This window comes from Aquarana catesbeiana, linkage group LG03 (genome assembly GCF_042186555.1).
Source record: "Aquarana catesbeiana isolate 2022-GZ linkage group LG03, ASM4218655v1, whole genome shotgun sequence".
Taxonomy (NCBI): Eukaryota; Metazoa; Chordata; class Amphibia; order Anura; family Ranidae; genus Aquarana; species Aquarana catesbeiana.
The window spans coordinates 729,678,011-729,704,236 of NC_133326.1; the positions used below are offsets into that span (position 1 = coordinate 729,678,011).

At 44.0% G+C, this 26,226-nt stretch overlaps 1 protein-coding gene across 1 annotated transcript in view; it reads left to right on the forward strand.

The window, feature by feature from the left end:
• The window catches only part of LOC141133796 (uncharacterized), a 74,438-nt gene extending 62,193 nt beyond the window's left edge, over nucleotides 1-12,245 (forward strand). The window contains exon 6 of the mRNA XM_073623352.1: nucleotides 11,334-12,245. Within this exon, the coding sequence (XP_073479453.1) occupies nucleotides 11,334-11,935 (602 nt within the window). The 3' untranslated portion in view covers nucleotides 11,936-12,245. The remainder of the gene's footprint in view (nucleotides 1-11,333) is intronic.
• Nucleotides 12,246-26,226: the final 13,981 nt, after the last annotated feature.

The window sequence follows — 26,226 nt, forward strand, 5'->3', positions numbered from 1 at the left end:
GCCAGATGTGGGTGCAATCTTTTAGGTCTACCTGACCTTGGCTTGGTATCAAAAGAGCCCCGAATTTTCCACTTCTTAATAAGGGATTAAACAGTATTGACTGGCATATTCAAGGCTTTGGGTACCTTTTTATATCCTTTTTCATCTTTATAAAGTTTCCTTACCTTGTTACGCAGGTCTTTTGACTGTTCTTTTCTACCTCCTCATGGCTCAGTGTCTATCCTGCTTAGTGCATCCAAGTGAGAGCTAACAAACTCATTGACTATTTATACACAGACACTAGTTGTGATTTAAAAAGCCACAAATGAGAGAAATGAACCTTTAATTGTGTAACAAATGTCACGTCTACCCCAATGCAGGTGGTTAGACACTATAGCTGGCTACTGTGTGCTCCACCTATAGAAGCCCCTTTCCCTTAAGACAAGCAGGCCTACCGGTACTTGGTTGCCCCCAGGACTTATACACAATGCTATAGAGCCTGGCCACCACGCTAGGGCAGATACGAACTGAGAAAAGCAAACAGGTACTTGCAGTTTAGCAGATAGCGTGGTTCAAAAACAGTTCAGGTAGGGGGGCGTGGCTAACTGCCAAGCAGTATGGAAGCCTTATCCCACAGCTCCAGTGCCGAACGGAGAACCGAACAGCTGTACCGCTATCCTATCGAGCAGCGATGGCATCCACAGACCCCCACACACTGGGGCACCAGCCCGGTCCATCCCGCAAAAGGTAAGAATACCGGCAGCAGAAGAAACTGATGGATTTCTTCACAGTGCCACCTGGAGGCCGGATCCAAAATGTTGCCCGCGGCTCCTCACAGCACAATGACACCTCTTACACAGATCTCCCTGATGCTGATGGACCAGAAATAACCCCATCAGAGGATTCTACTACCTCCCCTGCATCATCCCAGCCATCTTCTGTCAGCAACAGTCCTGCCAAGGCGCGGATGCGACTGGATTCTGGATCACAGCCTCCTGAAGTAAGCCCTGCTTTGGACACTCTCACTACACAGCAGGCCCAGGCATCCCCCATAGCAGCATTTCCCAGTTCTAACCAGTCCAGCCAGATACCACTATGAAAGAGATGTTCATGTTTCTACACAGCTCGCTTCACAGTGACATATCATCTATGTTCACAAGATTCAAAACTGAAATGAACTTTATGGACCAGAAAGTATGTCATATTGAACAAAAAATGATGGTCATGACTGAAACAGTAAATGACCTGGTAGACGCCCATGATCATACCCGTGACGAACAAATATGGGTCAGAGCCAAGATGGGGGACCTGGAAGACAGGTCGAGACGTAACAATGTAAAACTGTGGGGTATACCTGAAACAATTATGCCAGCAGACCTCAATTCTTACGCCAGGAAACTCATATCCACGCTTCTGCCTGACCTATCACCCATGGAAACCATCAATGACCACATACACCGACTGCCCAAACCCCCCCAAGATATGTGTTAATGAGAATCCATTTCTACCACACAAAAGATCTACTCCTGGCCAAAGCGAGACACCTAGGGCAGCTACCAGTGCCATACATGAAACTTCAACTTTATGCTGATCTCTCTCAATACACCCGTCAACAACACCGACAACTAAACACCATCACTAAACATCTCATCAACCACAGAATTCTTTACCAATGGGGATTCCCGACCAAACTTGTAGTATCCAAGAATGGAACGAAACACAACATATATACGGTTGAAGAGGCCATTCACCTGTTGCGCACCTGGGGAATTATCCCTGCTGAGGTCACATCAGCAAAAACAAATCTCAAGGAGGAGTCCAACTCCGTACATAATTACCACTTAAATAACACCTAATAGTTACGATGTTAGTGGTATCAACTCATCTAAGCTACTACTGCACTCCGTTCGGTGACTGCTTGTTGCAGATAGTTCACGAACTTTCACCCTCACAAAGCCCAGCAGTTACCTTAGATCACTGCTGATCCTTGTCTTCCCTACCCCTATGAGTACTTTAGTCTAACCAAGTTGTCTTGTTTATTTATACCCTCCTTCCTTTCCAAGAGCATAAGAGGAAACCTAGTCAGACTCTACCTACCGCGTCCAACCCGCCAACTCTCCAGAAGATCCAGGTCAACAACTAATGCCCTGTACACACGGTCGGACTTTGTTCGGAATTCCGACAACAAAATCCATGGATTTTTTCCGACCGATGTTGGCTCAAACTTGTCTTGCATACACACGGTCACACAAAGTTGTCGGAAAATCCGATCATTCTGAACGCGGTGACGTAAAACACGTACGTCGGGACTATAAACGGGGCAGTGGACAATAGCTTTCATCTCTTTATTTATTCTGAGCATGCGTGGCACTTTGTGCGTCGGATTTGTGTACACACGATCGGAATTTACGACAACGGATTTTGTTGTCGGAAAATTTTATATTCTGCTCTCAAACTTTGTGTGTCGGAAAATCCGATGGAAAATGTGTGATGGAGCTTACACACGGTCGGAATTTCTGACAACAAGGTCCTATCACACATTTTCCGTTGGAAAATCCGACTGTGTGTACGGGGCATTAGAGGGTGAACCTCATACCCACAGAACTGTAAGTACCGCACTCTTAACACTGCTACAACACCCTACAAGCCGCAATGCCTAAATTCCTTTCGCTTAATCACCCAGCTAAGAGAACGTCCATGTGGTGCACAGCACAGGATTCTCAGAGCGAAGTCCTATGCATACAAGAGACCCATTTTAAATTGCACGCAGAACCTACATGTACTAATAAACATTTCACACAAATATTCAGAGCATCCGTACACTCGAAAAAAAACTGAGTCATGATAGCTATTAAAAATACGATCGCTTTCACCCTCCACAACAGTCTTGTGGACGCTGAAGGCAGATACCTCGCACTTGACTGTACCTTGAACAACTCCAGATATACTATAGTAAATATCTACGCACCCAACTCTAAACAGATCAGATTCCTTACTAAATTGATGAAGAAAATTTACGTTTTCCACCAAGGCCACCTCATCATATGTGGAGACTTCAATATCGCACCAGACATTTCGCTTGACACCTCTTCACATACCAGCAGACTCACGTCACCCATGGGAACCTTCATAAGGAACAATGATCTCTACGATGTATGGAGATGTCACCACACCACTGAGCGAGACTACTCTTTCTTTTCTCACCGCCACAACTCGTATACACGGATTGATTCCTTTTTGGTGGATAAATGGACTCTACCCAAAGTAACCGAATCGGCTATATCCACAATAACCTGGTTGGACCATGCACTGGTCACAATGACTACAGATGACTTACCGTCTACCCCGCACACAAGGATTTGGAGAGCCAACCCCCTGATCATCCATTCGCCTATCTATTCCACTTACATCAAAGATCGATTGGAAGAGTTTTTCACTCTGAGTGAGGGAACTGTTTCTGATAGTACAACTCTTTGGAACGCGCATAAAGCATTCATAAGAGGAATCATTATTCAAATGAGTGCCAGAGAGAGGAGGAAGAAATCACCGTCTAGACACCCTCACATCTAGTATTAAAACTATAGAATCACAAAACCAAGCCAATCCTATTCCTGCACTTAAAGCTGAACTAGGATGTCTCATACAAGAACTGAGAGCGCACCTATTAGAATCCTTTGAAAAAACACTAACGCACTTCAAGGCCAAACATTACTCTACAGGAAACAAGGCAGGGAAAGCTCTGGCAGCCAGACTAAAAGGGCACTACGCTAAAAACAAAATCACACATTTATATCACCCTACCACACAAAAGAAACTATTAGAACCACAAGCCATTGCAGACGCATTTAGTAAGTACTATAGCACACTGTATAACTTAAAAAATGACACCTCAGTCCTACAGCCATCCACTCAGGACATAGAGGCATTCCTACAAGAAATAAATCTCCCTAAATTGTCAACAGAACAACTCACCACACTGAATACACCATTCTCCACATCAGAAATTTTGATGGTAATATCCGCTTTACCCTCTAATAAATCTCCTGGACCAGATGGCCTCACAAGCGAGTATTACAAGCAATTTAGTGCAGTGCTAGCACCCTTTTTATCCAAAGTATGTAACAACGCTGCTTCCTCCTCCTCTCTCCCACAAGAAATGTTAAATGCATTGATTGTAACATTGCCGAAGCCAGGGAAAGAACCTACCGCATCACAAAATTTTAGACCCATATCGCTACTCAATTTAGATACTAAAATCTACGCAGAACTCATAGCCACGAGATTGATAGACTTAATGCCCATGCTGATCAATCAAGATCAATCAGGGTTTACAAAAGGTAGGCAAACATTTGACAAAACACGCAGACTTATTAACATAATCCACACTGCTGAGATGACTCGAACGCCTTCTCTGCTCCTATCTCTGGATGCAGAGAAGGCCTTCGATAGGGTCCACTGGTCTTACCTAAAAGCGACCCTCTGCAAATTTGGTTTTCACGGACACATCTTATCTGCCATACTAGCATTATATTCAAATCCAGCGGCCCAAGTATACACTTCGGAGATGCTATCCAAACCATTCCATATTACTAATGGCACCAGACAAGGATGCCCCTTGTCACCTCTGATCTTTAACCTCACGATGGAACCTTTAGCAGAACACATACGATCTAGTGCCACAATCTTGGGATTCACAATAGGCGCCGTAGAACATAAAGTAAATCTATTCGCAGACAATGTGATAATAATGATGATGAACCCCCTTGCTTCCCTGGCTTCGGTACATCTTTTACTACAACGATTCAGCGCTCTTTCTTATTATAAGGTAAATGAAAATAAATCCTACATACCAGACCTAGGACTAGATGCAGTGACCAGCAATTTACTTAGAAATTGTTTCTCATATCCATGGGCAGATTCTGGAATATCCTACCTAGGTATCACTCTTACTAAATCCACAAAAAAGCTTATTTGCCAATAACTATGTGGAAGCCAAACAAATGCTAATAAGGGAAACTACCACACTCACCAATCATGCAGTGGCATTGCTAGGGGGGTGCAGGGGGTGCGGTCCACCATCCCGAGGGTGAGGAAAGCTCTGGCTGACTTTGGAAGTTTTTTTGCTTTCAGCTGGAAACCCACCTCCAGCGTGGCGACCGCGGGTGTTCTCCTTCTCCACTGTCTCTCACTACGGCGCTGCCATCCATTCTCCACCCGGGCAGCGCAGCTGCATGCTGTCCCCTCCTCTCCAGCTGCCGCCCGGGTATTCCATGTACCTGAGCCGCCTGAGTTAGTGCGGTAACGGGCAGGGGGAGGGGGTGTCAGCTTGCGATGAGGGGGGATGTCCTCCACAATGTTGTGACAGGGGGGGGGGGCTGTACTACTGATAAAGGGGGTCATTTTTCCTGGGGGGGCTGTACTGATGAAGGGGGGTAGTTTGTCCTGGGGGGCTGTACTGATGAAGGGGGGTAGTTTGTCCTGGGGGGGCTGTACTGATGAAGGGGGGTAGTTTGTCATGGGGGAGGGGTCTGTACTAATGGAGGGGGGCTTTGTTCTGGGGGTTGGGTCTGTACTAATGGAGGAGGGGGTGGTTTGTACTGAGGGGGTCTGTACTAATGGAGGGGTTTATACTTAGTGGGGGATCTATACTGAGGGAGGGGGGTCTGTAGTAAGTGGGGGGTCTATACTGAGGGGGGGACTATACTTTGTGGAGGGAGGGTCTGTACTGAGGGGGGACTATACTTGGAAGGAGGTCTGTACTGAAGGAGGGGGGGTCTGTATTGAGGGGCGACTATAGTTGGTGGAGGGGGAGGGGGGGTGACACCATGTTTTACCAACCCTAGTGACGCCACTGCAAACATGAACTTTCATGGTCAGGACAACTGGCAGCATTCAAAATGCTCGTCCTACCCAAATTTCTCTATCTGTTCCACATGCTACCGATACCACTATCACATACATACCTCCGTTCTCTCCAATCCATCCTCAACCATTACGTATGGCAAGGAAAAAAACCTATGAGCAATCACACAAAACTTATCAAACACAGGCTTGCAGGGGGGATGGGATACATTGACCTGAAGGACTACTACCTGATTAACATATTATCACAACTGAAAGACTGGATGACCGTAAAGCCCAATACAACAGAAAATTACATGACACCAGGGAATGACCTCAAAAGCTGGTTACTGAGTACCCCCACTAGGCAATTTCTTATAACACACTACTCTCCAACCATAAGAGCATCCATCAAAGCATGGAAAATACTGCATTATAGCTACGACTAAGCACTCCTTGCAGTACGAAACGCATAAGCTTTGTTCCACTTTGCTGTGACCTGTATTTTGGATGGCACCTTACTGAATAAAGGCAAATATTTTCAGAGTGCGGCTGTCCAAAATTTCTTTGATGTCTAACTGCCATAGCATTGCCAGCACCTGGACTTCTAGACTGAAGGAGATGCCTTTTACCTTGATCTGACCCACCTGGAGCGGTGATACTCTCTCTCTATGTGCGTACACTTGCTAATACGAGTTTATGTCGTGCAAGTTATCTGTATTGCTTATTGTCATATGCGTACCTCACTTTGCACATGTATCGCTAAAATACTTCAATAAAAATCTATTGAAAAAAAAAAAACAGTTCATGTTAAGGCAGGCTGAGTTCAGGGCATAGTCCAGTCCAATCATACTCAGGGGATCCAACAAGAAGCAAGGCAGACTAGCGGGAGGCTTGATCTAGAACAATGCAGGTAAGTCTGTCTCTATCACAAGCAAAGGATAGAGTGTTCGGCTTGCCTATATTAGGTGACTGAGCAGATCAATCATCTAACAGGTGAACACAGACAGGGAGGAAAAGCAACAGCCAACACCCGGTGCTGGAATGAGGAACAGGGGCACCAAGTGATCATGACATTGACCCCCCTCTGAGGAGGGGCCCCCAGACCCTCAAAGGCCAGTTGGACATCCAGCACAGGACCATCAGACTGGGCAGAGGTCCGTGAATCCACTAGGTAATTTTCTTAATGAGCAGTGATCAAACATCCAGTAAGTACATACAAGAGTCCCTATCTGGCCTCTTTAACCCCTTCAGTAGCGGACACTTTCACCTTCTTCCTGCCTAGGCCAATATTCAGCTTTCAGCACTGTCACACTTTGAATGACAATTAGTCAGTCATGTAACACTGTACACATATGACATTTATATAATTTTTTGAGACAGATAGAGCTTTCATTTGGTGGTATTTAACTACTTCAGCCCTGGAAGGATTTGCCCCTTTAATGACCAGGCCATTTTTTGCGATACGGCACTGCGTCGCTTTAACTGATGATTGCGCGGTCGTGCGTCGCTGTACCCAAACAAAACTGATGTCCTTTTTTTCCCACAAATAGAACTTTCTTTTCGTGGTATTTGATCACCTCTGTGGTTTTTATTTTTTGTGCAATTTTGAAAAAAACACAATATTTTTTACTTTTTGCTATAATAAATATCCAAAAAAACGAATAAAAAAAAAAAATCTTCCTATTGCTGGCAAAAGAATTCTCTTCCTCAGTTTAGGTCAATATGTATTCTTCTACATTTTTTTGGTAAAAAAATCTCAATAAGTGTATAATGATTGGTTTGCGCAAAAGTTATAGCGTCTACAAAATTGAGGATAGATTTATGGCATTTTTTTTTTTTTTTTACTATTAATGGCTGCAATCTGTAACTTTTATCAGGACTGCGACATTGCGGCAGACAGATCGGACACTTTTGACACTTTTTTGGGACCATTGACATTTATACAGCAATCAGAGCTATACAAATGCACTGATTACTGTGTAAATGTCACTGGCAGGGAATGGGTTAACACTAGGGGGCGATCAAGGGGGTTAAATGTGTTTCCTGCTAGGTGTTTCTAACTGTGGGGGGAGGGGACTGCCCGGAGGAGGAGACCAATCGCTGCTCCTAATTACTAGGAACAGCAGATCTGTCTCTCCTCCCTGGTAGAATGGGGTTCTGTCTGTTTACATTGACAGATCTCCGTTCTGTCTCTCTCAGGAGCGATCGCGGGTTCCCGGCGGACATTGGTCCCTACTGTACGTAACGCGGCGGGTAGTGCGCGTGCACCCCCTATACCCCTTGGAGCGCCCGCGGTAGAGTTACGGCGATTTGCACAGGGGAGCCGGTTAATCACCACTGCATTTTTTATTTGCTATATAGACTATAGAATAGATATTATACAATTTTGCATCTAAATAACCTTTCTTTATAAATGTAGGCCAATCTACTACATTTCTTTGGTGAAAATAACCCAATTCAGTGTATATTATTTAGTATGGAAACACCCGCAAAATGACAACATTTTGGAAAGAAAACACTCCAAGGTATTTTCTAATGCCGCGTACACACGAGCAGACTTCTCGTCGACTGAACTCTGGCGGTCTTTCCGACGGAGTTCCGCTGAAACGGACTTGCCTACACACGATCACACTAAAGTCTGTTCGTTTAGAACTTGATGACGTACGACGGGACTAGAAAAAGGTAGTTCAATAGCCAGTAGCCAATAGCTGCCCTTGCGTCGTTCTTGGTCCATCGGACTAGCATACAGACGAACGGTTTTCCCAATAGGAATTGAGTCCGTCTGAAAGATTTGAAACATGTTCTATTTCTAGGTCCGTCAGAATTTTCGTAAGGAAAGGTCCGATGAAGCCCACACATGATCGGAATGTCCGACGGAATGGTTCCATCAGACCTTTTCTGCCGGAAAGTCCGATCATGTGTACGTGGCATTAGAGGCATAATGAGTCTTTGGAAAATTCCATTTTGTGCCACAAGGTTTTGGAAAATGCAGGAAATAAATAATAATAATAAAATTAAAATTATTATTTTTACACAAAGTTGTCAACCAATAAGATATTTCTAATACACAGCATAGGCATACTTAAAATTACACCCTAAGACACATTTTTCTACTCCTCCTTAGTATGGCAATACCACATGTGTAAGACTTTTTCACAGCCTAGCCACAAATAGGGCCCAAAATCCAAGGGGCACCTTTAGCCATCCTATAGGCATAAAGTACACATCTAATTTCCTGACTACCTATCACATTTTGAAAGCCAGTAGAAACTAGACATGTGCATTCGTTTTCGTCCGAATGCGTTTTCGACCATATTTCGAGGATTTTGGCATTAGTTTTAACAAACGATAACGAACGCGCAGAATCCAAAATCCGAAAGATCCGACATAATAAATGCTTTATTTTCGTTTCATTGCGACAACAGTTTGATATGGATAGAAGATTCGACATGACGGTGACAATAGCGATCTGTGTCTATCGAACCTGCGGTTGATTGTGCCTAACCTAACTATATTAATCCAAGATTATTCGACATAGAGAGAAAAGGTTCGACATTATAGAGACATGAAGATTCGACGAAGCAGCTAAAAACATACGATCGCCGCGAGCGGACATTTATGGTCAAATGCTCTGCCCATAGGCTATAGAATTCTAATGTTGGTTGACTAGTAATAATAATTAATAAATATAATTATTACTAGTCATACAACATTAGAATTCTACTATAGCTTGTGGGCGGAGCAATCGACCAGAAATGTACAATTGCGGCATCGTACAGTTTAGCTGCTTCGTCGAATCTTCTTAGAACATTCGACAGACACCATAAGCATTCAATGACAGATTCTACCTTAATTAATTCGGATTTTCGGACGAATGCATTTTTTAACTAAACTAAATAAATAAAAACGAATTTCGGGAGTAACTAAATAAATTTATTTTTTAGGCGAAATTCTGAAGCTAAATATTTCAGTGTGCACATGTCTAATAGAAACACCCATAAAATTACCACATTTTGGAAAGCAAATTCCCCTTCATTAATCCCTTCCCCAGCTTGGACATCTTTTGAAGACTTCATTTTTTTTCAACATGTTTTTGGAAAATGTGAACTGAAAATACCGTATTTATCGGCGTATAACACGCACTTTTTTTCCCCTTAAAATCAGGGGAAATCGCGGGTGCGTGTTATACGCCGACCCCCCCGCCGATTGTGAGCCTTTTGGCGGCTCTCGGCGGCTTTTGGCCGCTCTCTGCGGCTTTCGGCCATTCTCGGCGGCTCTCGGCCGCTTTCAGCCATTCTCGGCCGCTCTCAGCCATTCTCGGCGGCTTTCGGCCGCTTTCGGACATTCTCGGCGGCTCTCGCAGTCCCGCGTGAGCCGAGTGCGTCCGAAAGCCGCTGAGAATGGCCGAAAGCGGCCGAGAGCCACCGAGAATGGCCTAAAGCGGTCGAAAGCCGCCAGAAGAGGCTGAGAGTCGCCGAGAATGGCCGGGAGCGCCCGAGAACGGCGGCGCCATTTTTAAACGCCATTGCAAACACAGTGCAAGGCAGATGGACACTGACAAGGCTGCAATGAGGGACACAGCTGCAATGAGGGACTACAGATGGACACTGACGAAGCTGCAATGGGGGACAAGGCTGCAATGAGGGACACTGACAAGGCTGCAATGAGGGACACTGACAAGGCTGCAGTGGGGGACAAGGCTGCAATGAGGGACACTGACAAGGCTGCAATTATGGACAAGGCTACAGATGGACACTGATGAGGCTGCATTGATGGGCATTTAAATGTAAGTTTTTTTTCTTAAACTTCCCTCCTAAAAGTTTTTTTCCTTAAAAATCCCTCCTAAACTTGGGGTGCGTGTTATACGCCGGCACGTGTTATACGCCAATAAATACGGTATATATTTTTTTTTTACAAAAGGTTTTCATCTTTCATATGCCAGGAACCACCATGCACCCCATTAAAGTAACTTCAGACCAGGCTTAGAACAGTTGATACAACTTTACTAACGATTTTGCGACATAGTTCACATGTACAGTTCAATGTCACATCCCCTGTTTATCTCAGATAGGCTGCTCAGGTATACCTCAATAAGGTGATAGTCCATAGACCAAGGCTTGGTGGTTTTCCGGGCTCCCAGTGACTTTCGACAGACTGTAGGACCCAAAAGTCCCCCCCGGGAACTCCACAGCAGTCATGGCATCTTCTTGAGCCGTCCAAAGCTCTGGAACTCGGCCATCCCCTATATATATATATATATATATATATATATATATATATATATATATATATATATTTTGTATACAGTATATCACAGGGCAGGTAGACTGGGTCCAAAAAGCCTGGAAACAGAGACACAGCTCATTAACCCCTTCCCCAGCCTGGACCAACCAACTCACTAACCCATTGTGGGCAACCTGCCTACAGGCATCTATAAATAATTTATGAAACTATTGTTCAGCATCTAAAGCTTTGTATCAGTAATGATCTTTGTGTGTTTTATTCTCTAGACTTGGAGAGTAAAGTCTTCATCTTCCCCAAAGAAACCGACACAGCTCATGTCATTCTAAGACCTACAATTACAGAGCCATTGCAGAAAGTCAGCATCTGTCTACGTTCTTATACCGAACTTTCCCGCCCCTATACTCCCTTCTCTCTTGCTACTCCCGGGAAGGACAATGCCTTTGTGATCTACTTACAGCCTCCAGACACCTGCTCTGTATATATCAACCAGGAACTCACTAGTTTTAAGACAGACTCTGAGTCTTTGGAATGGAGACACATCTGTGTGACCTGGGACTCCAACACTGGAGTGGTCCAACTTTGGGTCAATGGGAAACTCTACCCCAGAAGAGTCTCCATGAAAGGGTCTTCTATCGCAACTGAGACCAGCATTGTTCTGGGACAGGAACAAGACTCTTTTGGAGGAAAATTTGATGAGAAACAGTCATTGGTTGGTGAATTAAGTGATGTCCACTTATGGGATTATGTCCTGACTCCGGAAGAAATCCATAAAGTCATCTCTGGTGGACACAATGGAAATGTTATTAACTGGTTATCTCTATACTATGAGATCAAAGGGGAAGTTCTTCTCCAGCCCAAATTTCAGTGAAAGCGAATGAGCTCATCATATACAATTTGTTGTTAGGATGCCCCAACTGCTGGTTCTGAATTACAGTGATAATGATGATTTATTTGTCACCCCCGTCAATAAAGAAGGTTGACAATGACAATGATTAGTGAAGATCAAATAACAAAAGAGTCAACGTCCTCATAACGTAACTAAAACACATAAATATTGTAAACAGGATTCTAAATAATTGGATTTTTTTTTCTAAATGGTAACATAATAGTCCAGGTCATTTTATAATCTTATAACAATAGGTAGTAACATAAACCATCTGAAATAAAATATCTATAGAAGCAATATACAATCTGCAATCTTTCTGTGTTTTTTCTTTGTTCTAAAAACCTGAAATCTGATTGGTTAGTTTTATTCACCTTTCAACCCTCCCTTCTACTTCAAGTATTTGTAGCAGGTAATAAGAGTTAGAACCAAAGATGAGATCCCTCAAACACTCCCAGGCTAGCACAGGGGGCAACAAGTGTGGAAGTTGTGATCTGGTAAGTCAAAGAACAATCACCGCATTGCAAATATCTGGCATCCATTGATAATATTCACCATGGTTATAATTAGCAATCAGCCAAAATGTATCCAGTTTTGGTTTGGGGTACTTCACCAAATTTGGATGTCAAATCTGAACCCCATTGAAATCAATGGGAGTGTAGCCCCCTTGTCCTAAACAGGGGCTACTATCTAAATGTAGTTTTTAGCTGGGCTATAGTCTCCCTGGTTGATTGTATAGATTTTTATTTGGTCTTTCCCTAAGCTTAAATTGGGGTGTGATCCCTTACTGCTGCCAGTAGGTGTCACTGGTACCACTGGCAATAGAATGAGATTTCCCAAACAGAACTGTGTTATAAATATGTATATTTCCTTTAGCCAGTCCAGTAATAGGTTCAGGCAACTAATGCATGCTAGTGGAGTATATAAATATTTTGGACAGGCCATGTGCTCGCTCTCTTCCCCTGGGCAGAGGTCTGGGGAGGTGCTGCTGGACAGCTCTGTTAGGCCCAATAGCCTGTTTTGGGGCCTAATGAGGAAGCTGTGCCAAGGAGAAGACCCAGAGGAGGCCCCTTGACAGAGAAAGAAAGAAAGAAGGCTGGTTTCTCGCAGGGCCGGGTGACTCATTTGAAAGATGCACTGAATTTGGGAATGTGCTTACCTTCTGACACTGTGAAGCTGGATATGGATCTGGAGAGTCTGTAAGTGATCTGCATGGTATATGGGACCCCTAACTCCATCACCGTCACAAAACAGTGCAGTAAGTTGGATCACACCAAAGTCACATCTCCATTATCCCACATCTACACATAATATAACACTTGATGTAGGTTCCCAGGATCATGTAATATACTGTATGTAGGTGTGGCACTGCCCCCTAGGGGGTTGCTTGTAATGGCATGTTCTTCTGTGCAGCCTTGATCCTGTGAACATTCCAGCCCTCCTGACACTCTAGGTTCAGACATGTTGTGTATACCTTTAAATAATACACAGACACTATGCAAGTAGTGTTAGCTCTCTCAAATTTACTTGATCATCAGCTGTCGGGTGCTGCCGTCGCCATTGCGTGTAAGGGAACACGGCAGTGTAGCCTTACAGTTTCAAGCCGGGAACTCTACTGCGCATGCGCAAGGCTCCGCTTCTCTCTCCTATTGGCTCAGCGGCAGGGGAAGGAGGAGGGAGCCGAGCGGTGACGTCAAGGGCCGAGGGGCGGGCTCCCGGAAGTGGGGAGAGGATACCTGTGAAAGACAGGTATCCTCTCCCCCCTCCCCCTGAAAGGTGCCAAATGTGGCACCAGAGGGGGAGAGGAATCAGATGACCAAAAGTTCCACTTTTGGGTGGAACTCCGCTTTAAAGGGGTATTAGTCAGCCAAGTCCTGGATAAACAGCCAAGACTAGGTTGACATAGTTTTTAAAGCAGTTAAATGACAGTTAGCAATTACAAGTAAATGATACCAATGTACACAATAACAAAGAGTAGTAAATGGATTCCTCAAGAAGGCAATTGGTTTCTATAAAGAATACTTCTGCTAACAGGGAACCCCAGGGGAACGCATTAATCCTAATGAGAGATAAAGTATTATAGATACCAGTAACGTGTTCCCTTTAGGAGCAATAAAATAGCAGTGTTCAGAGTGCAAGGCCTTGAGATTATCTTTACCGGAAGTTGGAGCTTAAAGAAACAAAAGTCCCTTAGTGTGACACAGTGATGGCAATCAAGACAAAGCAGCTGGTTCTGATAGCAATCCTTAGGCAATCCAGATAAAATGTGTCTGTATACAGTGTTCAGAGTGTAATATTAATGGCTGGTTATTGGATTTGTTTTGGGCAAGTGCCCTCTCACCAATCCTGAGAACATTCTGGAAACCTCTCGATGAACAATGAAACAATTCTCCTTACCGCATACAGGCAGAGACGGTTGGGCGGTGCATGCACAGTAATGTAATGGCGCCGCCTGTCGCCATTTTTGAATGGAAGCCAGTCCACTTGTTCTTTTTTTTTATAATCACTTTTTCTTTATTAAGACGAATTCCAACATACAACATAAAGAAACACATTGCACAATATATCTATATAAATCTTTTCATTAACATACACCACACTAACCCACCCCAAGAAAACACACCGGATCCTTGATCATGTCCTCTTCAAAAGAGAGAAAGAAAAAAAAGGAAAAAACTCACCCACTTGCCTACCCATAACCAAAACTCAATTTGTGCAAAACATTATTCAAGGTATAATTAAGGAGGGGGCTTTACAGCGCCCTATTACATGTGTCAAACAACCAACAATACAAAAATAAATAAATCAATAATAAAGAAAAAATATATAAACAAAAAAAAATAAAAAAAGTGTATCATTTCAAATTACTATTTTTGTGTGCTTCTATGTTTAGTGTTTTAACTCAATATAATCTGACTCTACTATTTCATTTTTTTACCTCTCCAACTTTCATTCAGTCTACCCTTCTTTATGTGATTCCATTACGTGTTGCCCATCCCGTGCCTAATTTACTATTATAACTTATCCTCTTCCTTTAATGACATGAATCAGCTCTCCACTGTGCCTCCCAGAGGAGGAAAAAAGAAACAACACAAAAAAAGAAGAAAAAAAAAACACCTCCTCCCAATTTCCCCCCACCAGATGCATCCCGTAGACTATCCGATCCATAACACAGCATTGACCCCAAAATCCACCAAATCCACATTTAATCCACCCCTATTTCTGAGGAATAATACAGCCATCCTGCCCATGTATCTTTACATTTATTCTGTTGGTCTTTAATCATATGCATCCATCTCTCGGCTTCCATTATTTTTTCTACCTCCCTTTTCCAATCCATTATAGTGGGACATCCAGACTGTCTCCAAAATCTAGGTATCAATAATTTGGCTGCATTTAGCAAATGGGGAGTAACGCTTCTCTTATAAAACCGAGCAGATGATGGCATCCCATGAAAAAGAAAATGTAATGGAGAGAATTCTATAGGTCTAAGAAAACTTTCATCTTTGGGCAATGCCACCATAAATGCACAAATGAACCCCTTTGGTTACATCCCATCCAGCAGTTAACATCCGTCGATGGAGATATTTGAGCCAATCGGACCGGTGTACAATACCATCTTGTCAGGAACTTATAAGACATCTCCTGTATATGGGAACTTATTGAAGTATGGTGTGTCGCTCCCATCAGCCTTTTAATTTGCTCTGATGTAAAATTATAGCTCAGTTTTCTTTCCTATTCTCAAATGAAATATTTTGGGCACTCAGCACCAGCCTATACATTTGAGACAACATATGACCCAGCTCTGATAAGTTAACACACCATTCCTCAAAAGTAGTAAGCGGATCAGTCCACTTGTTCTTGGCAGGGCTGCGGAGGCTCCTCATGCACTCTCCACAGCAGAGGAGGAGCAGAAGAGGGGTAAGGAGAGTGACACTGTGTGGGGGGGGCAGAGGAGGACATTATTGGGGGGGTGAAGCCATGCAGGGACAGAGGAGGACACTGATGTGCTGCCCTGTGGAGAGGTTAAAGGGGCATAGGAGGAGGACACATTGATGTAGAGAGGGAATATGAAGGTGGACAGAGGAGAAATCTACTGTGAGGGGGTGAGGAGGACACTACCATGTCCGCAGCCTCTGTCCACCTCCTGTATCATGTGCGCAGCCTCTGTCCACCTCCTGTATCACATCCATAGCTTTTGTCCACCTCCTGTATCACGTCCGCAGTCTCTGTCCACCTCCTGTATCATGTCTGCAGTCTTTGTCCACCTCCTGTATCATGTCCACAGCCTCTGTCCACCTCCTGTATCACGTCCGCAGTCTCTGTCCACCTCCTGTATCATGTCCGCAGTCTCTGTCCACCTCCTGTATCATGTCTGCAGTCTCTGTCTACCTCCTGTATCATGTGCGCAGCCTCTGTCCACCTCCTGTATCACATCCATAGCTTTTGTCCACCTCCTGTATCACGTCCGCAGTCTCTGTCCACCTCCTGTATCATGTCTGCAGTCTTTGTCCACCTCCTGTATCATGTCCACAGCCTCTGTCCACCTCCTGTATCACGTCCGCAGTCTCTGTCCACCTCCTGTATCATGTCCGCAGTCTCTGTCCACCTCCTGTATCATGTCTGCAGTCTCTGTCTACCTCCTGTATCACGTCTGCAGCCTTTGCCCACCTCCTGTATCACATTCTCAGTCTCTGTCCACCTCCTGTATTACGTCCGCAGCCTTTGTCCACCTCCTGTATCATGTCTGCAGCCTTAGTCCACCTCCTGTATCACGTCCACAGTCCACTGTCCACTGGAGGGTCTATTGTCAATGGCTAGGATCTATTGTTGCTTGGGCCTATTGTTGCTGGTGAGGGTCTAATAATGCTGGGGGGGTCTATGGTTGTTGGGAGGGATCTACTGTTGAGGGAGGGGTCTATTGTTGCTGCCTGCAGGAGGGTCTACTAATGAAGGCTGCTGGGAGATCTATTATTTGGGGGGGTCTAATGTTGCTGGAGGATCTATTGTTGCTGGGGAAAACTGATGTTGCTGGAGGGGTCTTCTGTTGCTGGGGGTAATCTACTGTTGAGTTGAGGGAGGGATCTATTACTGCTGACTGCTACAGGGTCTTTTGATGCTGGCTGCTGGGAGATATAATATTGGTGAGGGGACACACTGGACACCTTTACTGCCAATATGCTATGTGCTGGGTGTCCAGTGTGCCCCTGTGCCTTTAAGGAGGATTGGGCTACCGCCAGGCCCACCTGTCCCCTATCTATCCATTAGAATACATTTGCTTCCACTGTGGAGAATCACTGTGGAGTTAGGACTGCAGGTAATACAGGGTGCCGCAAAGGGCCTTGCAGCTTACACATGCGTTTGCAAATGTGTGCTAACTAAACCCCTGTTTTTAACGCATACTCTTAGACAGGTTTACTTGGTTGGTAAGCAGACTGGTTGGTGAGTTGAGCTGGGAATTTTCTCTGGGTTTTGTCTTTGCCTGCGTTGCCCTTCCATGTGCTCTTTACTGTGAAGGCCAGTAATAGGTGGAGGCAGGGGCCATTTTGTTTGTTGCTGGGAGATCTACGGTTGCTGGGGGAGGAGAATCCAGTGTTGCTGGCTGTAAAAGATCTATATTCCTGATTTTCTTGTTATCATTAACAAATTCCATACAAATTACTTAGCACCACAAAATGATACTTGGTTCTGTATTCTCTAAAAAGGATGACAATGGGAGGTGGGTAGAGGGTGGGACCAAGGGACGTTGCTCAGATGTGGGTAACGGTGAAGCCAAGGGGTGACTCAGAACGGGAGAGTACCTGCACCTTTTTCTGAGAAAAAAAGCTCTGAAAAAAAACTACTATCAAAATCAAGTATCTAAAGAGGGTGAAGCACCTTTAGGATCCAAAGTCAAGATGCTGTCATCACCACGTGCATTACCTGTCACTGGATTTATTGAACGTGCAGAGGGAGGCTTCTCATAGGAAAGTGGAGTGGGGCGGACAGCTGATGTGCATTTTTTAGAAAATTGTGTGTGAAACCCATCATCATGTAAACATCTTTTGGTCTTCCAAGGAGACTTTTTTATAGGCACAACCCTCCTGAAAGGCCATTTTGTCCCACCAGACCTTTTTTTCCTGCACCACCAAAGAGAGCCACGCTGTACCCGCACCACCAGAGAGAGCCACGCTATACCCACACTACCAGAGAGAGCCACGCTGTACCCGCACCACCAGAGAGAGAGCCACGCTGTACCTGCACCACCAGAGAGAGAGCCACGCTGTACCTGCACCACCAGAGAGAGAGCCACGCTGTACCTGCACCACCAGAGAGAGAGCCACACTGTACCCGCACCACCAGAGAGAGAGCCACGCTGTACCCGCACCACCAGAGAGAGAGCCACGCTGTACCCGCACCACCAGAGAGAGAGCCACGCTGTACCCGCACCACCAGAGAGAGAGCCACGCTGTACCCGCACCACCAGAGAGAGAGCCACGCTGTAACCGCACCACCAGAGAGAGCCACGCTGTCCAGCACCACCAGAGGGAGAGCGCCATGCTGTCCAGCACCACCGGAGAGAGAGCAGGTCAGTGTCACTGGGCAGTGTGGGCACAATAGGAGACAGACAGTACTAGCATTGTATGGCCACCATAGGATTGGGACATCGTAATATAAAGGGGACTGCACTGTAATCATTGCAGTGCCGCTTTTACAGTGCAGTCCCCTTTATATCACAATGTCCCTGCACATTACAGGTGGAGGACCGACACCAGCCACCCCCGCGAATGTCTACTGACTATCCCACAATCCCCCTGCCGCCAACCCCACCCAGTCCCTCTGGAAAAGTTGGCTGCTCAGTCTAAAATGCCCGGGCCTATTTTTTGTCCCAGTCCGGGCCTGGTTGCGAGCACTGAACTTATTCTCTCTGGAGAAGAGACGCTTGAGAGGGGATATGATTTCAATATACAAATACCGCACTGGTGACCCAACAATAGAGATAAAACTTTTTCGCGGAAGGGAGTTTAACAAGACATGTGGCCACTCATTAAAATGAGAAGAAAAGAGGTTCAACCTTAAACCATGTAGAGGGTTCTTTACTGTAAGAGCGGCAAGGATGTGGAATTCCCTTCCACAGGCGGTGGTTTCAGCGGGGGGCATTGGTCATTTCAAAAAACTATTAGATAAGCACCTGAACGACCGCAACATACTGGGATATATAATGTAATACTGACATATAATTACACATAGGTTGGACTTGATGGACTTGTGTCTTTTTTCAACCTTGCCTACTATGTAATACTATGTAACTATGTATAAGTCCTGGGGCAACCGAGTACTGGTAGGCCTGCTTGTCTTATGGGAAAAGGGGTTGCTATAGGTGAACAACACAGAAGCCAGCTATAGTGTCTGACCACCTTCTTTGGGGGTAAGTGTGACATTAATGCACTCTTTTTATAAGTACTGATTGGGATAGTTATACTTGTACCTCATATAAGAATTTTTTGATAGATATCCCTAACTCTCTCTATACAGCCCTTATGCACTATGTAAATACATTTCAAAATTGTGCAAATATACCCCTTCTCTTGATAAATTTAGATAGGGCACATAGTTGGGAAGTGTGTTACCTGTTCCTGGGGTGCCTCCCATTGGTCTCTGTTAGGACCCTGTACATAGTTGGGACATGTGTTACCAGTTCCTGGGGTGCCTCCCATCGGTCTCCCTACCTGCATGGGCGATTTCTGTCTTTCCATCCCTGGGCGATATAATGGACGCTATTCCTTGTTTTTAACTTGGTCAGCTGCTCTATCTGTACTATTCCTCAATTACACATGCTGTAAGTGTCGAAGTGTAATCCAAGTTTCACTGTAATGCTTTGTTGGTTATGATATTTAGACTAGGCACTTTAAATGATCATATCTATTTTTAGAATCGTGCTGTTCCACATACACCAATCAGCCATAATATTATGACCACTGACAGGTAAAGGGAATATCTCATTACAATGGCATCTGAAAATTGGTGGTACATATTAGGCAGCAGGTAAACATGTTGTCCATGAAGTGGATGTGGTGAAAGCAGAAAAAAAATGGGCAGCCAGGGACACTGATAGAAATCATGGCGCCCCGTACAGCCTACCTGATGGGGCCCCCTTCAGCCCCACCCTCAAGCCCACCCCTGGCCCTGTCCCTGGCCCCTCCCCTGACCCCACCTTGGACGGTGTCAGTAGAGCAGTGGACAGTAGTTTTTTATTATTATTTTTTTTTTATATAATGTTTTTTTTTTTTTTTTACAATTTAATTTCTTTTTTGTTTTACATTTTTTCACAATTCTTTTTTTTTTTTTTTGGGGGGGGGGATAATAGTAATTCAGTATGGATGATGATAGTAGAGAAGTGGATGGTGTCAGTAGTTTATTTATTTTTTATTATTTTCATAATTTATATATTTTTTATTTTTTTTCAATGCTTTCTTTTTTTTTGGGGGGGGGGGGGGGGGGGTTAGACAGTGTCAGTGTCTTTTTTATTTTATTTTCTATTATTTTTACAATTTAATTTTTAAATATATATTTATTACAATTCTTCTTTTTTTTTATAAGCCCTGTTGGTTTGGTGAGGGAGGGGGCTTTGGTGAGATATCAGGGTTCCCCAGTCCCTTTTTCTGCAATCTCAGCTGCACTGAGGATGAATGAACAGAGACAGAGGCTCCTCCCCATTCATAAACTGAAGCAGAAGAAACACAGTTTACGATGCTCAGTTATGAATCGACAGTCAGTGATCACTGACTGTTCATTTAGAAAAGGAAGGAGCCAGTAAATAACATATTTACTGGATCCTTCCTTCGCTCTCCATCCTGACAGATCCGGTATGAGGGTGGACTGGAGGAGGACCTGGAGAGCCATTGGAGCACGTGGAGGACACAGAGAGCCGTAGGAGGACAGGGGGAGAAGGACACTGGGAGCTGGAGGAGGGCACAGGGGCCCAGAGATTAAGGGACATTTGATGGGCAGTCTGGAATGATCGGTACGGCAGTTAGGGGGGTTACAAGCACCGATCTCCCTGTGTGGCTTTCAATGAAGCAGCTAACAGCCTCCTGCAGCTGCCAGCTGCTTCATTGAAAGCCACATAGGGAGATTGGTGCTTGTATCTCCTCCCATCGCTACACCGATCTTCTGTGAGGCTGCCTGGGCCCCCCCTGCTGAGTTGAGGATGCCGGGCCTGGTACAACAGGGCCAGCTGTACTGGCTTATCAACTGCCCCGTCCACAGCCAAAAGCTTCTACAATGGTCACATGAACATCAGAACTGGACTACGGAGCAAAGGAAGAAGGTGGTCTGGTCTGATGAATCAAGTTTTTTTACATAATGTGGATAGCCGAGTGCGTGTCCTTCACTTACCTGGGGAACAGATGGCAGCAGGATGCGGTATTAGAAGGCAAGTCGGTGGAGGCAGTGCGATGCTTTGGGCATGGTTCTGCTGGGAAGCCCTGGGTCCTGCCACTCATGTGGATGCTACTTTGGTGTCCATGCCTCAAGGGGTCAGGGCTGTTTTAGCAAAAGGGAGCAATACCCAATATTAGGTGGGTGGTCATAATGTTATGGCTGATCGGTGTATGTATATATATCACTGTAAGTGTTCTTGATGTTATACCTTCACACCATCCGCTGTTTCATTTTATCAATGTATTGGTCATTTAAATAAAGTTTGTACCTATCTTTTAAGGTTTACCAATTTTTCATTTTTGGTTATTTGAGAACCAATTGACCTTTAAAGTCCCTAGGGGGATCTGTATTATCCAGACAAATTTTTGGATGTAGCCCCATTTATTTTCTGTCTATGCCTCTACCTTATGATGTTCTGGCACTGTGCATGTGAGATAATAACAATAGGACAGAAATACTTCTGTCACCAGACTTCAGATACACACAGAAGCTGCCAAGTTAAATGATTAAAACACAGGAACACTTGCCAAATAGTCTCTGCTTAAGGTCTGGATGAAACATAGCAGCAGCTGCTGAATGTAAGGTCATAAAGTCCAGTTCTGTCTCTCTTTTCTGGAAACTTCCCTTAAAAAAAAAATAAAATCATAGTCCTCTAGTTGGGGGTTCTGATCCAGTCAACAGGGACAATAAGTACCTATTTAAGAGCAACTAAAGCCTAATACACACTATCCATTTTTGATTTTCTAATACAGTGGGGAAAAAACCCGAAGAGCTTGGGAGGAGATCCTGTACTAACAATGCAATGCTAGTACAGCAATATCCCCACGCTGAGCTATTGTATTCTGACAGATGGCACCTCCGCCAGATCACACCAGTCAGATGCTGATCGGCAAACCTTTTTTGGTCATGCCCCTCGGACAGAGTCGGGGTGTTTTTGTCAGACCGGCTGCCATACACATGGAGCGAATGTCGGCCAGTTTCTATTTAACTGGCCAATACTGCCCAATATTCGCCCCGTGTGTATGGTCCTTAATTGTGTGAAGTGATAACTGATGGAAGCAGCCCCCTACATACGATTATGAAGGTTCCTCCCCTCTGTGTCTATTTTCACTTCTTACTGGTTTTCTCACATTTATTGTCACCCCAACTCTTCCACTTAGAGAAGGTTCTGATTCTCCTAATTACCTGCAGGTTTAGCACCACAGTCTTTTATCTGGGGGGGGGGGGTGGATAGACAAATGAAGTGAACAAATGTCCAGAAGCACCAGTTTCATAACACGGCTGCCTCCTTTCCTTAATTGTGTCTTTTTTTGCAAGTTACTTTTGAGCCTCTGTAAGATGGACCCCAAAAACCAAAATAGTAATTTTTCGATGCTCCTTAAGGTGTATGTCAGGGCAAAAAAATAAATAAAAAATTCACAATGTTATATCCCTTTAAAGACCTGACAAGTGCAAATTACCTGTTGATCTGCCAGCTCTAATTTCCTGTTGTGGGATCATAACAAAGCATTATTGTGGTGTCAGCCCTGCCCAGTTTTTTTTATAGCTACTTAAACCCTCACCTTCTCCTTATCTCTGTAACATTGAATCATTCTGGAGTCAACATAAGAATTGGGACCGTTAAATAGACTTCCGGAGATAACACAGGATGTGAGCTTAGGACATTGGGTAGCTCTGAATTTATGAAACTTGCCAAAAATATATACAATCAGCGCAAACAAAAGTAAATATAATCAATCTATTGCAAGCTGAACACATAAGGGTTAACACCAAGCCCAAATGACATAATAAAAAAACAAGATAAAGTGCAGCGCAAAATCAAGTGAGAACTAAAGTCCTATATGAGGAAACACTGCTCTCCTGTAATCCTTCTTCTTGTTATAAGACACCACAAGCTCTTCACCATTATTGTGCATATAAAATGCTTACCAGATTGAAGATCAAATAGGCATAATTACCCCTGATGCTGGATACACCCGGATCGGATGATCTGATTGTCCTTACTGATGACCGGCAGCTTTTTTTCCAATGCGACAGGTGAATAGATACCCTCCGAAGTGCAGTATAGCAGGAAAGAAAAGGGACATCTAAGAGCGTTCCGTATGGTTCAATTGGTAATTTATTATAAAGTCAGGATACAATCCATAAAAAAGCGCATCAAGGTAACGCTATTAAAACCAGTAAAATTCACGAGCGGAGAAAAACAGACTGTTCGCGTCCGAACAGCTGTGAGATGGCAGCGGGTGACATGAGACTCCGCCTCCCTCCCTTTCTCCACGAGGATTCCTGCTCCTAACCTTCTACTACCCTTTCCTTTCTCCCCCCACTTTACCCCTCTGTTCTTCCTCCTTCTTTCCCTATCCTCCTACTATCTTCTTTCTAAAATCCTACTAAGTATGATGTGCAAAGGTTGAGAATAACGTACCTTGCAGAACTCGCCTGTAGTGTTCATTTTTCCTTTGACTACAAATTATGGCTGTACAGTTTAAGAATGGAAAAAGTCACAACATAGTGATTTAGCATGTACCTTCTCTAATTTTTTGGGGATAGCCCCCTGTGTAAGTGATATTATCTCTTACGTTAATGTTGGGCTCACATTTTGCTTTTTCGTTACTATAGAGCTCTTGTTTGTTCAATGATGGGCGGTCCGTGAGTTCAGGACGGGTCCAGTGAAGGCCTTTTTGATCCCCCAGTGCTCCTCTCGGCTGGTCTGCGTACAGCAGGTTCCCATTTGGAGTGCGTGGCCGACCCTTGAGGAGCCCTGGCACCTCCGAGCCTTGGTCTCCCTATCCTGACCTCCAGCGGCCATTCTCTAGGAGTTAGAGTACTTAATGATGCCCTTGAGTTTACACTTTTATTTTGAAGCTGAATCTGTGGAAGGTACATGTATATCTTGATTCTAATGTAATTTACATTGCTGTGTTATCTCATTTGGTCTCTGCCATTTTGATATTTTTGTACTGTTATTTATATTTCAATAAACAGTATTTAAAATGAAAAAAAAAAAAAAAAAAAAAGAAAATCACCCAAGAAGCAATCTCATAGCAGATGTTCTGCACAAGGTTTTTTTTAACCCAACTCTTTTTTATTTAACTTTGGTTTTTGTATTTCTTTCTTGTTACCATCTCCATTTATTTCTTCTGATGTTTCGACAAATGCTCATTGAAGACAAATCTTACTGGTCATGGCTTATGTTGTTTCCAAGAACCCCCTTTCACACAGATTACCTGCTTATGCTTCAGTTTCTATTACACCTCAATATGGACTTTAAAGTTGTCTCCTTGAATACCAGGGCATGAACCATCTGGCCAAAAAATAATCTATTGTATGTGGAAAGAAGATTCCAAACTGCAAGCTGACATTATTTGTATCCAAGAGACTCAATTTCATATTACCCACAGTCCGAAATGTGACTATCCACATATATTCCTAGCATCTGCACCCTGCAAGAAAAGCAGTTGCCATCAAAAATTCCTTGACATTTACGTTACAAGTATCCTTGCTAGACCCTGAAGGCAGATTCATCATTTTGATCTGTGAAATCAATTCTCAACCCCATACCTAATTGTGTATTGGTTGCGCAACCAGTACGCAATATTGCATACACTTTTTTGAGTTGTGGGAACACAATTTTTTGATTGTGGCTGTCAAAGGTGGAGTCTGGTATCAGTTTATTTAAGGAGATAGAAATAACGCATTGTTTCATTTTTATTTAACCCTATACCTAAACTTACACCAACTAAGGTTCCTTCGCAGGCTTTTCTGCAAAATAAATGCCGTCAAAAAGGGACACCTTCTCATTTGTGGGGGCTTCAATGTCACTGTGGATCCTGTCATTGACTCTTCATCTCCAGTCAAATGATCAACACCCAACCTCCACACCCTCCTCCATTTAGAGGACTTGTTCCACGTGTGGCGTTGTCAACACGCCGCTGAGAGGGACTATACTTTTTTTCTCATAGACATCATACGTACATCCCCATTGACATGTTATGGCAGACAAATGGTTTCTCCAGCAGATCTCCTCCTCGATTTCAGACATAACATGGACTGATCATGCTGCTGTCTCCATTTACGTGTAGGAGAAGGAGGCCTGCAGACCTGTATGTTTGGAGATGTAACTCAAACGTAATTAGCACTCCCTCTACTCCTGAGAAGCTTGCTCAGCATCTCCGAGTTTACTTCAATACTTACACTGAATCTCCAATTGATGCCTTCCTACTTTGGAATGCCCATAGGGCATACATAAGAGGCATGATTATACAGGCCTGTGTGCGAGCTAAGACAAACTATACTAAAAAAATAGATACACTTCTCGCAGGCATCCACGCTTTAGAATCAGCCAATGAAGTGAATCCTGATCCTATCCGATCCACCTTGGGTAAATTGCATCAGGAACTGAGAAGTCTGCTCTTTGCCAAATTCGATCAATCTGCTCATGCTCTTAAGATTTGCCATTATGCCAGTGGAACCTGAGCAGGTAACTTTTTAGCAAATAGGCTTAAGGCCCAAAAGAGTAAAACTAGAATTTCTCACCTTGTACATCCCCAATCCCATCATAAAATATTTAATCCCCAAGACGAGTTTTGTTTGCCGACTACTATATTTCTCTGTACAATCTTAAACAAGTTACCCAGACACCACAACCATCCATACAGGCCATTGATAACTTCTCAGCTCGTCTACAGTTACCTACCCTATCTGATGAACAGCTATCTAGTTTAAACGCCCCCTTTTCCATATCTGAGATCATAAAAGTTGCCGATTCACTCCCTAAGGGAAAAGCTCTAGCCCCGGACAGCTTTACGACCAACTAAGCTGTTTAAACATACTTTGTCACCATATCTTTGAGA